Source organism: Natrix helvetica (assembly GCF_964273705.1).
Source record: "Natrix helvetica genome assembly, chromosome: 4".
Lineage (NCBI taxonomy): Eukaryota > Metazoa > Chordata > Lepidosauria > Squamata > Natricidae > Natrix > Natrix helvetica.
Genome location: NC_138550.1, coordinates 46141871 through 46156139, shown reverse-complemented (window position 1 = coordinate 46156139; position 14269 = coordinate 46141871). Strand labels below are relative to the sequence as shown.

Below are 14269 nucleotides of genomic sequence, written 5' to 3'. Positions count from 1 at the left end.
GCAACAGAGAAATTTAGACTAAGAGAGTATAAAACAGCCATGAATCAAAATATCAACAAAGGACTGCAATTGGAACTCAAACTGAGTTCCAACTGAGTCACAAAATTGAGTATGTCTTTACATTGCACATTGTCCTTGCTCAGAACAAAGGAAAAGCATTATAGTATTAATTAAATTTATATCCTTCCATTGTATACATAATATTCTGCCCTCCAATTTTTGCCCACAATAGCTGTCACCCAGAACTTTAAAATATCAGCTGAAATGGAACCAGAACCACGGCTTTGTATTCTTAGGTCAACTCATTAATTTCACATTGTGTCAATTTTCTAACTTGATTTGGATCTTTCAGACATACACGTTCTGTCTTCAGTCATACAACCCTCACTTACCACCTTGAAGGAAAGTTGTTCTTTTCCCTATGAGAATTAAGTGGAAGCATAACTTTGAACAGCTACTTCTTTGTGTTGGTTGATTAACATTGATTATGAATGATGACTCTAAAAATCACATTCACATATAAGCTAATGAGAATTAAATTAACAATGTCTCATGAGAAAAGTGACCATTGAAATCTTTAGTTTGGAATGAAGACGTATAGAGGGCTATGAAATAATGGATAGCAAGCATGGATAATGTGAAAAGTATGTCTGAGTTCATCTTTCACTATGTTAGAATTTGAAAATCTACTGGAATTAAATACCAGAAGATTACATATCAACAGGAGGAAAATCTTTTTCACACATGGTTAAATTATTGCAGATGCTTTGGATCATTTTAAAAGGAATTGTTAAGTTAATGGAGGAGCAGCTTATCAATAGCTGTCAATGTTAAAGACTATTGATTGCATCAAGGCATTCTGCCTTTAATATTTGTTGCGGCAAAACACTGCAGGTTATACTGACTTGTAACCTTCCAAAATGTTCCCAGTTATCTACTATGTGGCACAGAATGAAAAAAGAATTGAGCAGATTGAATTCCATGGGCCTAGAGCTGCTTTAGTAGGGCTGTTTTAAGATTTTGGATACCTTCCAAGAATCGATTAAAGTTGTTTTTTTTTAAGTCAATTGTTGATTATTCTGTTATAAAACATGTTTAGACTTTATCTTGCCATAAATAGTCTGCTATTATGCATTATTATTATTATTTTATTTATTTAGTCCAATTATTTATGTTATCCAGGAGGGCGTAATGAAGTCATCATCACTGAAAACAACAATAGCATAACAGAACAAATTACGGATGTTGTCAAGCAACCTGCCTTTATTGCTGGAATTGGTGGTGCTTGCTGGGTTATACTCATGGGTTTCAGTATTTGGCTCTATTGGCGCAGAAAGAAGAGAAAAGGCCTTAGCAATTATGCAGGTAAGAACAATAATTTATTTTACAATAAATATTCAGCAAGAATATATCTAGTTCACAGAATAAGGAGTTGAGCAGATTGAATGTTGTTTATTATGCTGTGAAAGAACAAGAATATGAAAAGCTTTAAGTGCATTGCTCTGTATCACATTTCATCATTGCTACCAGAAAGCTGTCTAATATTCATACAATAAGTACATCTGATATTAGAAGCCCAAGAATTTTAGATACAACTTTTCCCTAAGTGAAAGACAAATTCAGCAGGCTTATTTATTTGCAAAAGTAAAGTAGGAAGTATATAAATAAAGCGGAATTGATAAGCTCAGGTTACTAAACATCAACTTGTTATATCATTATTATTTTTAATCATATAATCATAACCAAATTAATTGAGATGGAGACCAATGTGTCTTCATTATGTGATTTCACTTTTCACCATAAATGAATGAAAAAGAATCAGTACATTCAAATGTACTGATTTTGTCCTAATGATGTCCTAATTTGTGTTCATTAAATAATTAAATGATAGCTGAGTTAGAGGCAATCTAACTTTGTTTGATAATACTGGATACATTGTAAATAAACATTCTACTTATTTTTGATAAAACATTATAAAACACTGGGAGCATTCACATGAGTGCATGACACATTTTTCTATTTATGAAAAAAATAGAAACACATAAGGATAAATTTTGGAATCTTCTCTTGTATTTTTCTATTATTTTGGATCACATAAGGTTCTGTTTCCATGGTCTGAAATCAATGTAAAAATGCCCAAAATAAGCACCTAAAAAGTTGATTTACATTAAAACACTTTTTTTATAAGGGCCCTATGGTCATCAACTTAGTTCACTTAGTTATACTGAACTGAAATCAGTATAAAGCAAAAGACCTTTAATATTCTTCATGCTGCCTTCTGGATTAAGACTAGTATGAAGCAAGAATATTAATATTGCATTTTCCATTGCAACTAAATAAGAAGGCTGTGAATTTCTCTACAATTTTGATTCATTATTTTTGAAGAAAAGTATTATTCATGTTCTATTTGAATTCAGTGAAACTTTAGCTGTTTGCTATTCAGATCCAATTTCAGACTCTTTTTTTTCTTAATGATTACATACATTAAATATTTATGATTTAAAAGCAATGTTTGGTTTGCAGATTTTTTTTCCTTTTCCTTACAATAAATATAGTACTTTCAACTTGCCCTTTTTTTAAGGAAGTAGATAAATTTTGTTCACAAATTATATAATTAAGCTCAGTGGCACTATAGGTAGCTTTGTTTTATTATTTAGAATGATTAAATAACCATGTTTACATATTTAAGGGAGGAATAATAGTTTTGATGCTTTATTTAGACATTCAGAAACATCAGATGTGCTAAATACATACTTCTTCAAATCTCATTTAATTGCTTGACATCTCTGTTATGTATAACAGCATGTTTCGATAAATAGTTTTGTAACATCTAACAATTTGTAGGTTTACCATATATGCAAAATATATACCCAGAATAAATATATTTTAAAGCATGCAAAAATTTGGTTCTTTGCTGGCAACCATATACTTTTAATCAGCATAAAACCATGATCAAAAATATAACACCTATATAATTTTCATTCCAAAATTTATGTATATGGTATTAACTCCTGTATCACTTTAAAGTGTGTCATGTTATACACACTTCTATATTTATTGTTAAATGTTGCAAATTCATAAATCAATTACATTTGAAAGCAAAATATAGCATCTATATGCTGCCAGCTTGCATGTCCATGTAATTATTTCATATACATATAAAAACCCATGAATTTATGTTCAATCTTCTATGATGGGCTGCTGCTAATGCTTAAATATGAATTGTTATAATTTGAGCCTGATTTTAAAACATGTAACATTTATTTTTGAAAGACAGCCATGCCCTGTAATTGGCATTGCTTAAGAGTTTTATAACTCACAATGTATTTACTTTTCTTGTTTTGCAGTACAGTCCTTCACCTTCACCCCTGCAGGTACTGTCCATTAGTTCTCTTTCCCCCAGCACCATACAAATGAATCCATTATAATTATTCAATTTATAAAAGAATTAAAAATGTCCGTGCAAGAATCAGCATTCTGTTTATAAGTCATACCAATGTGGTATTTTACCAGTGATTGTAAAAGAATGCTATATTATAATATTAATATATCTATCCTTTAAAAAACTTGCTCACACTTTCAGCTTTGTTAATTTTTTATTCTTAATTATTCATTTAAAATAATTTAATAGGCATTGTTTGAAGTGAAAACAGAAGCAGAGTACAAACATACAAACTTGTAAAATTTTGAGGTAATTTATATTATAGTTTAATATAGATATAATCTATATTATAGTTTCCTGCTTTTGTAGATTTTTTTGAGTTTAATTATACGGCAGATATTATCAAAAATTAACACCACTTAAATCCACATGGCAGGCAATAACGTATTCATACACAACCCATTCGAATTTAAAACATTTATATAATTATATATATATTATAGATTTTTGAAATCTATGTCATGGAAATAAAAATATTTGTAAAATCGGATTCAAAATTTACTTCCTTAGAATTCCTTTATCAAATCTAACATATAATTGAATGCAATAAAATTATATGGAGGAAAATAATAGCACGTAAAGAACTCTCCCCTAGTACATATTGTATGCTCATGGAAAGCAATATGTATTATTAAATCAATAATAATGTTTTAGTAAATGTTTGTCTATGTCTATTTCAAATAAATTCAGAGTATTTGAAGTGAGCATTCCAAAACACACAAATGAATAGATACATTTTAAAAGGTTTTGCTTGTATTTGTTTTAAAGAATCATAATGAGTTTAAAACATTTGAAACTTACAATTTGATAGAAGCAACCAAAGAGACAGAATCATCAATTACAATCTATCACAGATGATAAGTGCAAGCCAGCATGCTGTTCAACAACTGACTCAAGTGGAGCTTTCTGTCAAACAAAGAGGCTTCTAAAATCTTTGGTTAGAGAACCTCATATTTTTATGACTTTAGGATCTAAAGATTCACTTAACCATCACCTTTTCAATTTATAGCCAGTAAAGCTGCCGTTGAATTAAAGTAACATGAATTAATGAGCATGTGCTCATCAGGGCCTGTAGCTACATTTTGAACTTATTAAAAGTTCTGGAAATTCTTCCCAATTTGGAGAATATGGTCTAATGACTGACTTCACTAGTTAATTCTGTATTATAATATAGAGTGGTATTTATAGTACATAGAAGTGGATAATGCATCTGTGGTTATTTCACTTGTTTTGAATGCATTTTAATGAAATAATAACATAAGTAGTTATTGAGTTACTTTTTATTTAACTATATAAAAAACTAATTTTAATTTGCTTAGGTCCTTAACTTTTACCAAACCACCTTTTACAACAGCTATTTCCATTTCTTCATTCTAAATTTAGCTTTTGAGTTGTTTCTGATGTCTCTGAGAGCTCCATCTCTCTCTCCCTTTCTCCCTCTCGCTCTTTCTCTTTCAGCTTTGATAACTCACTTATATCTTGTTTTACTTGTGTCTCTTGCAAGCCTCAGCAGGAGATCACAAGTGCTTACTGATAGTGGCCAAAACCTCACAGCATGTGGAGATGTCCAGTGTAAAGATGTTAACCATATGATTCCCTTTAATAGTCCACAATAAACCATGAAAACATTTGACTGTCTGTGCTAAGGTTTTCTGACAGCTTGTTTGGAGAAAGAGAAATATAGTTTAGAAACATACCTAGCAAGAAAAATAGTATTACCTGTCATTGCAGTATTATTTATCAGAAAACCTTATGATTTCACAATGGAAAATAGACTTCTTCAAAATGGATAAATGCCAACTGTTTAAGAAATAATATTGATCAAAAGGACAGGTTTATTTCATTGGGACAGTTTCAGGATCTAGAATTAGTTCTCTAATTGTAGACATATTCTGTATCAAAATAAAAGTCCACCCTCAAAGTTGAATACAAATACATTTTCAACAAGGGAATAATCCCAGTAGGAAAACTGGATACTTGATACTATCATGAACATTCTAGCCCATAAAACCGAACAGTAGAAAGATCATCCAAGTCATCAATACCTGGACTATATCTGTGAAACTATATATTACTGGAATTATTAATTGCACACAAGCTGAACTAGACAGTTTGCACTGAAAAACAAGAAAATTGGTGACTATTCACTATGCATTATATCTCCATAGTGATATTTATGTATTGTATCTATCCTGCAGAAGTGCAGGTAAAGGTTTATTTCATGTCAAACATATTTTTGGAGATGTATGCCCTGGCTTGGTATAAGGAAGGAGAGGAAAATAGATAAAAACAACACCTGGAAACTGGTCACAACTGAAGCATTAAAAAAAGAAATTATACTTACTTTTGCCTGCTAAAGACCAAACAGTTCAAACTAATGCAATCAGAATTCAAAAATCATCAAATGATAGTAGTTCATATACTTAGCTCATGCAGGAAGATCACGCAAATTGATTATAAACAACAAAATAACACAGTCAACAAAATGATTCACTGGAACAACTGTAAAAATTATCATCTGCCAGTAATGAAAAATTGGTAGGAACTTACAGCTTAAAAAGTACTACTCAGAGACAACAGAATAGAAAAGAAAGAACTGGCGAAGGTAACAAAATACAAAGAACTGCAAATAGAAATAGAATGACTCTGGCAAAATACAATTCTAACATATCTGGATTACCAGTTGAAAACCATTGGCATTGATAAATCATCAGTTGCAAAAGACAGCTTTACTTGGATCAGTTTACATCCTGTGACAGTGCCCTTAATACTGTCAAACAATGTATGTCCACCCCAGGTCCTTGGTAAAGATTCAATAAGTATAAAAATGCCAAATCAAGTTTAAATATCTGATAATTGTGCAATTAATGATAATACACATCTTGCAATTGTGCAGACCATAATAATAAACAGTTTACATCCTGTGGCGATATCTTTTATATTATTAAACAATAACATCTGCCTATCCAGTCTGCCTGGGAAAGTCTCGATAGATGTACAAAAATGCTACATCCACACTAAACTCAGAGGCTGACTATGCAACCAATCATAATAATAATATAGTTTTTTCATTCATACATCCAGTGTGGTGCTAATCTACTGTTTATCAAAATAGTAGTTTATTTTGTATTTATATGAACAAGATGTTCTGCATGAAGAGCCTGACATGTAGGGATTTTTTCTTATTCTCACTTACCAAAAAAGGCAGGTGAACAAAATAATAGCAGAGAAACAAGGATCATACATAATCAGGTATTCATCAAGAATAATAATAATAATAATAATAATAATAATAATAATAATAATAATAATAATAATAATAATAATAATAATAATAATAATAATTTGAATTTATTAGCCGCTCCCTTTCCAGACAGGACTCGGGGCGGCGTACAATGGAGCATATAGAACATAAAACATGTGTACAAACACATAAACATACATATATACCAAGACACACATGCACGGAGGAGGTAACAAATTACAACATTTAGACAGTTAAAAAATCACCATTAAAATATCTTGTCTGCAGTCTAGGCTCTGTCTTATGGAAATAAAGTTTAATCTTCTTTCACATCCAGATTTATGATGTTATATTATATTGGTTGATGTAGATATCATATACATTTAAGTTTTAAAAATTGATTTATCTATATTTTCAATTTTAGAATACAAAAGGTGTTTTACACTACAAAAACCAATGAACATTATAGCAAAATTTGAGCCTCCAAAGTTCTACTACATTGCTATACTAGAGGCATACAGTATGTCCAGTTATCCAAAATCCTTATGTGTGGCACTCAATATCTTTGCAGAACTTGAAGTAATTAAGTAGGAATTATACACCTGGATTATACTTGAACTGGAGTATATTAGAAAATCACTGACCTGGAGGAGGAGCCAATGTTGCTATGAAATGGACATGCGATCTCAATGCTCGGAGATCGCTGCTGAAACTTTTATCGCTGGGTGGTCCAATCGGACCTAAATTGTCTTGCAGAGATGGCAAACGGGAACAATATGTCCTGCTGATCACAGGGACACTGCAAAGTCCCTGATCGATCCAGGAAAAGTTCTTCTAGCTGGCAAGAAAAGCACAGCCCCTAGGCTGATGAAGTTGGGGCAGCTCCGAACAGAAGGAGACCGAAACAGAAAGTGTTTACAGCTGGTGAGGAATTGTTATCGTTTTAAAAGAGACTGCCTACAAAAAACTTAAAATTAATTTAAATCTGAGAACAGAAGAAATAAGCGGCGGAATTAAGCCTTGAATGGTTTTGGTCAGTGTGTTATCTTGCTCTTAAATGCTCTTTTTATGGATGGAATTTATGCAAACCTTTTAAAACAAATTGATTAAGTTTTCTTCTTCTATCTTTTTTATTATTATTTTTGCAACCTATGGACTAAAATTCTCCTTCCTCATTACTACGTTTTTTCCCCTCTTTTTCTCCTCTATTTTACTCAAGAATTTGATTTTGATTTTTTTAACTTGGAATATAAAAAAAAGAAGGAAACAAAGAGAATTCTAACAACAGAGGGAAAGTTAGTGCTGCTGCTCGGAGGCTGGAGGCTTGCGTATTGTGAACAGTCTGGCTTGGCAATTCAAAGTCTCACAGTTTGTTTATAGAGAGTGATAAGAACCAAAGGACGAATTGCTTACACAGGTGTCCTTTTGAACTATATCTCTAACCAGAGAAAGTGAAAAGAAGATTTTACTGTGAATTTATGTTTAACCTTGTAAAAATCCTTCAAGCCAGAGCAGCAGTATTTGTCAGCTGGAAATTATGGCACAACGTCAACAGCAGAAATAAGCTTTAAGTTTGCAAAAGATAATGTTTGAAATTCAGAAATTATCAAACACATTTGAGAGGACGGAGAAGAAGTTGGAAAATCTAGAGCATCTAACAGTAAAATATGATGAAGAAGTTGGAGATGTTTATCAAGTGGAAAGAGTGGAGGTTAGAGTCCTAAAAACCGAAGAGAAAAATGACCACAAAGAAATCAAATCCGCTGATATCTATGGTGATTGGTTTGTGTCTGGAAATGGAAAGAGTGGAATACGGAAAGTGGAATTAAATGGAGGGGAACTCTACCCCAGATGGCAAGATACAGAAGAAGAAAAAACAAAAGAATTTATGGATTTAAAGAGAAAAATTTTATTAGCAACATCATTGATAACACCACTGACAATTAAAGATAAGCTAATCAAGGAAACAGAAGAAGGGCATCAAAATTACATGAGAGACTCAATAAGCAATGAGTTGCAAAGAGGAGTCCATGCAAATTTGATTAAGGAGATGATTAGATAACACAAATGGCAGAAGACATGAGATTGTTTTGCTACTGGAAAGATACAGGTTGATAGATGAAAGTGTATAATCTAAAACTAGTTAAATTTTGTGAAATTTTGTGACAATAGATATGGCTCAATAAACAACTGATAATGATAATAATGTATACATATGTATTGGTATGACAAGTAGTAATTGGATATGAATATTGAATGGTACCTATGAAAGGAAGATTAGAAATTATTTGGTTATATATAAAGGTTAATAAAAAAAGAACTAAGTTGAATTTAGCTAAGTTTTGATTATGGGGCGGGGAAATGCTATGATAATGGATAGAGTTAAATGAAGGAGGGATAATGATAACAATGTATATATATTTATGGGTACAACATAAGGAAATTGGATGTAAATTGTAAACAGTGATTTGGAAAGGAGGATTAGAAATGTTTGTTACTAAATATTATTGATGTTTAGTCAGAATAGGCCAGAAGGATATAGTGTTATTGGAGGATATTAGAAATAACAAATGAAATGTCAGTATGTGGTCAGGTTTTAAATCTTGGTACATTTTATGATGAAGGACGTTTAAACAATTATAGTCAAATGAAAATTGAGGTATGATGATGGTAATATGTATAAAAATATATGATTTAAAATACTCGAGTTAATATGAATTTTGTGATGACAGTGGAAGAGACGCACAAAAGCTTTTTGTAAGCAACTGATACACTTTCTACAGTATGTAAAGAAAGAGGATTCTTTGTGTTGTGTTTGTTTTGAAAATTTAAAATAAAAAAAACTTTTAATAAAAAAGAAAGAAAATCACTGACCTGTGGATTATGTTGAGAATGCAGAACAATATCTTATCCACTTGCAAATTATTACCCTCTTCTTGTCCCAGTGTATTCACAAAGTTATTAATGGTTGAGTTAAAATCATCCCATAGCCAAGATGAAATTATCTTTACCTAAATAAAATTATTGTTCAAAACCAGTTGGCTGAAAAAGAATATGGTATTTTCTTTTTCTGGGTGTTTCTGGGTGTAACATGGAAAACAGAATATAAGCATTATGTCTTTTTTATATGCAGTGGATATCTACTGAAAGACGAGAATTAATTCCTATACGTTCTGAATTTATTAATACATCCATTTTCAAGAAATCAAGAAGTGCGTTATGACTATGTCAATCTGAATTAAAATTGCATCTTTGTTTACAAACAATAGGTATGCACACTCCTGGAAATTAAACATTCTGATGCAAGTAATAAATTAATTTAAATTCAAAGTAAAAAGGAATAGCTAAATATTTACTAACAGCGTAGATTAATATAATTTGTTTAACAGAATCATCCAACACAAGCAGAAGTTTTGGTAAAATTTTCAACATTGATTATCTTTTCTGAGGTAATACTTATTAAAAGAGGATTAGTCTATATTCACATTTGAGGAAAAGCTTATCAGAAAAAGGAATGAGACTCGGCTGGCAGCATTGAAGTTTTTATTTGTAGTTGGAAAATGTGGCCTACTGGAGATAGCCTTTCACAAAGCTCTTTTGCCTTGAAATGTCAGCTCAGAGTGTTTAATTTTTTTTCTACCCTAGCCAGTATTAATGTTAGGTTAAACTTTGCCAGATGATATTGTAAATATTTCATCCATGTATGACTTTATTTTGTGCTTTCTGCATTTTAACTGTGAAAGATTTAATTATGTGGGGCATTTGGAGGTGCCATCCTCAAATCCCACGTTAACAATGATTGCTTAACCATCTTATTTGTTGAACAAGCTCCTAATAACATAATATTTCAAGAAGTCTAATTTCCCTGTTCCGGTTTTAAAATTTCTATATTCATTTTTTATAAAGTCTAATTCTATGTCAAAAATGATGATTGCTCTTCAGCATTTTAACATCTATGTAAGGCAATAAAAAAGTGAGATATTTTTTTGTGCAAATACTATTGGTAAGACATAAGTAGAATAATGTTAAGGAGATACAGTATACTCTATCTCCTTTTTTATCTCCATGATATTTATTATTACTTCTATTAAATTTAGTTGAATTTAGATTAATAAAATCTGCTTGCATGGTAATAATTTTTATGCATAATAAAGATATATTCTGCAATATTTAACAGTTTACCCTTAATCTATAATTCTAGAAATCACAGAAAACGACAGATAGAAACATCTAACATGGTGCTTAATTCAACATCCCAGCCACTTTCTTTGTCTTTTTCTTGTTTAAAATTAGTTTTTAGGACATATGTCCAATAATTTTTGTAGGTGGGTTCCAAAAATATTCAGGTGCATTATATGTGCCTCCATAGAAACTATTCCAAATTCTTGAAAAAGGGATACAGAAGGCACAGGAATAAAGCATTTTCAATGAGTAGGATTGTATGGACACTTTCAAAGACTCAACACACTGTCAACTAAATTTCATTGAAAGAAATTTGAATTTGGATAAAATACTAAAGTATAGGATATATCCAGAAGAAATTTCCTATTTAATAATCATTTGTAGACATTTGCCAGTACATGAGGATAATAAAGAAATGCAAGTTTTCTTTCATCAGGAACATCATAAATTTAGAAGAAAAAAATTGGCTTTACTTAGCACATAAGTCCAATTGGTTTACAGAATATTTGTAGCTATCTCATATTCTACTTGTCATAATGATCTCCGATACTTTAAAAAAAAATTTCAATCCCACTGTGTTTTCCACACCTTTAACTTTCTGATTATATTACCGTGCTTCTATTGAGAGCTATTATGTTTCAATTAGTTCTATGTTTCAGTTCTCATAGCTCCATATTCTTGTCTTTTCGTACATAATGTTGATTGTTATTAAAAAGCAGACATAATGTTCATAATGGAGTAAAGTTAAAAAGAACTATTTGTACATTCGTAATAGTATGGAATGTGTAAGTATTGCTTTGGAAATATATTAATTGTGGTAACTGTAGTTTTGAGTAGATAATGAACTTTTTTTCCCATTTAACCTCTGAAGAGTTTTGTATTAAGCTTGGAAAGGCAGCACATATTTGCAGAAATTATGATCATTTAATACAAGGGTATTTTTTAACTGGAATTCTTGCTATAAGTGTGAAAGTCAGTTAATTCTTTTCAAAGGAGAAAGTTATGAAAAACTATAAATGAACTAGACCATATCCATGTTATTTTTTATCCAAAAATGCTGTCTTGAAATCAGTCTATTAAATTCCAATGATAAGTAGTGTAAATCAAATGTCATAATAAAAACTTGCAGATTATGTTTATAAATTTAGCTAAAGTAGGTTAGATGTTATTTTGACTTCCATAATATTTTGTCAACAAGAAGTAGATGAAAAATAAGAAAACAAAACGGGGTGAAGGAGGATCTAACACTGTTATAGTCACATAGTTTTGGAATAAAAAATATAACCTCATAAATATTTTTCTTGCATATTGTAAAGCATCCATTCAATCTAATGTATCTAATGATTATCACTGACAATATAATAAGAAGCAATGCTTAAACTGAATATGTATTAATTTCCCAATGGGTACAGCATACCATTTTAACATGAAATATATCTATATTGATCCTTAAGCATCAATTATTGTTTACTCAGTGGTGATAGGCAATTAATCATCCATTCTTAAATTTATTCTGTGAGGTATCCTAAAGGGACCTCCTTTGTTCTTACTGGTATTAAATGGATATCATGAAGCCACTTGTCGAACTGATAACATGAATGTAGTGTTTACCCAGAAGGTGTAGATACAATTTATATTCTAATAACTTCAGTGATAATATTTCAGTCTTCAATCGTTATAATTGTTTGACTGTGATTGTGGTATGAGTGGTATTGCAGGAAAAAAAGAAAAATGAATAGCCTATGTTAAAATGTATTTTATTATTTATCAATGTTTCTGAGCAATATTTATATATTAATGGGAACGTATATGGTAAAAAATCATACACAGAGAGTTTCAACATATGTCTGTGAATTCCACCTTCTACAAGGTGGCCGCTTATTACATCTGAACGTAAATTGTGCTGTGCTAATATGAAATATTTAATAGATATTGAATTTGAATCAGCCTAACCTATTGCATAACGCTGTAGTAAATGGATATAACAGAAATAGCCATAGCACTTAGACTTATATACTGCTTCACAGTGCATTACAGCCCTCTCTAAAAGGTTAAAGAGTCAGCATTTTGCCCCCAATGATCTATGTCCTCATTTTACTGACCTCGAAAGGATGGAAGACTGAGTCAACCTGAGTCAATCCATTTTGCCTCTTCTCAAAGTCTCCTGGATTGTCATTTAAGGAAAATAATTTCCTAAATATTGGATTTTAATAGCTAACAGCTACTTTGCTGAGAACATTATGATTGGACTATTGTGACTATTTACTGAGCTGATTTAAAATGGGTTTATGATGTAGTCTTAATAATTACATTATCAACTTACACAATTATTTAATAAAGACAATACACCATTTTGTGAAACAAAAGTTTTTTGTAAAAAACTGTGAAACATTTTTTTCTGTTTTCAGTTTTAACATGTTTTTCACATTTATCTTTTTTGTGATGACATGATTATAACCATAACATCATTATTATTTCATTAAGCACTAGCATGTTACAGTGTGTAGTTCCATTTTAATTTAGCTAGAGAAATAAAGATAAAGGTTTTAACAGACCTGCACAATTTCAGTTGCTTTGGGCTCAGTATGTTATAAGTCAAAAGTCAGTTGATTTTAGAAAATTGCAATAAACTCCATAATGACAAGAAATCCAAAATAAATTATCCTGTGAGCATGTCACTGAAAGAGAATAACTTAAATTAACATTATGCTGAGGAAATAGGAATTACATTGGCTTTCGCTATCCTTATACTTAGTTATCTCATTTAAAATACAATCTTCAGGTAGGTGGAGTATAGGCCTTTTGACTTTATGAATTATCTGCATATTATAATTTCACTCAGTATAAAATACTAATGCACTTTTCCCCTTTTTTTCTATTTGAAACAAAAACCAGTCACTTTTCAAAGAGGAGATGGAGGACTTATGAGCAATGGAAGGTATACTTGTAATTTACAGATCATACCTCTTTTTGGATTTCTCATATGTTTAATTTTTTTTTTTTAGGAGCTAGCGACAGAGAGAGATGATCAGATGTAAAAGTAGCAATTCTAGGAGGAATTAAAAGGATTAAACTGGCTTTTAATGATCTGTTGTACACTTAAAGAAATCAAGCCCAGATGTTTGATAACTCCCAGATGCCCAAGAAGAAATTAGTAGAAAATATCAGAAGGAATGTATTCATTTGTTTTCAGGATAGTTGTTGCATTAATTAGGCATTAGTAAATGAAGTTGCTGTTGTTTAAGAGACCTTATTGGCTTCCATTAAATTGCAGTGAATGAACAATTACACACAATCGTTCACAACATAAATGATTCACAGAAGATGAATAAGTTGTAAATTGATAGGACTAGATTCTACAACTTTGGCCACTCAATTGAAATTGATAAAAGTTGATAACC

At 30.9% G+C, this 14269-nt stretch overlaps 1 protein-coding gene across 17 annotated transcripts in view; it reads left to right on the top strand.

Moving 5' to 3' along the window:
- The window catches only part of ROBO2 (roundabout guidance receptor 2), an 893684-nt gene that overhangs the window by 839874 nt on the left and 39541 nt on the right, over window positions 1–14269 (top strand). For 10 of the 17 annotated variants that reach the window (XM_081952932.1, XM_081952940.1, XM_081952931.1 and 7 more), the window contains 3 exons: window positions 1183–1365; window positions 3348–3374; window positions 13764–13806. In XM_081952932.1, the coding sequence (XP_081809058.1) occupies window positions 1183–1365; window positions 3348–3374; window positions 13764–13806 (253 nt within the window). The remainder of the gene's footprint in view (window positions 1–1182; window positions 1366–3347; window positions 3375–13763; window positions 13807–14269) is intronic. The other 7 variants (XM_081952933.1, XM_081952941.1, XM_081952935.1 and 4 more) reach the window with 1 other exon arrangement.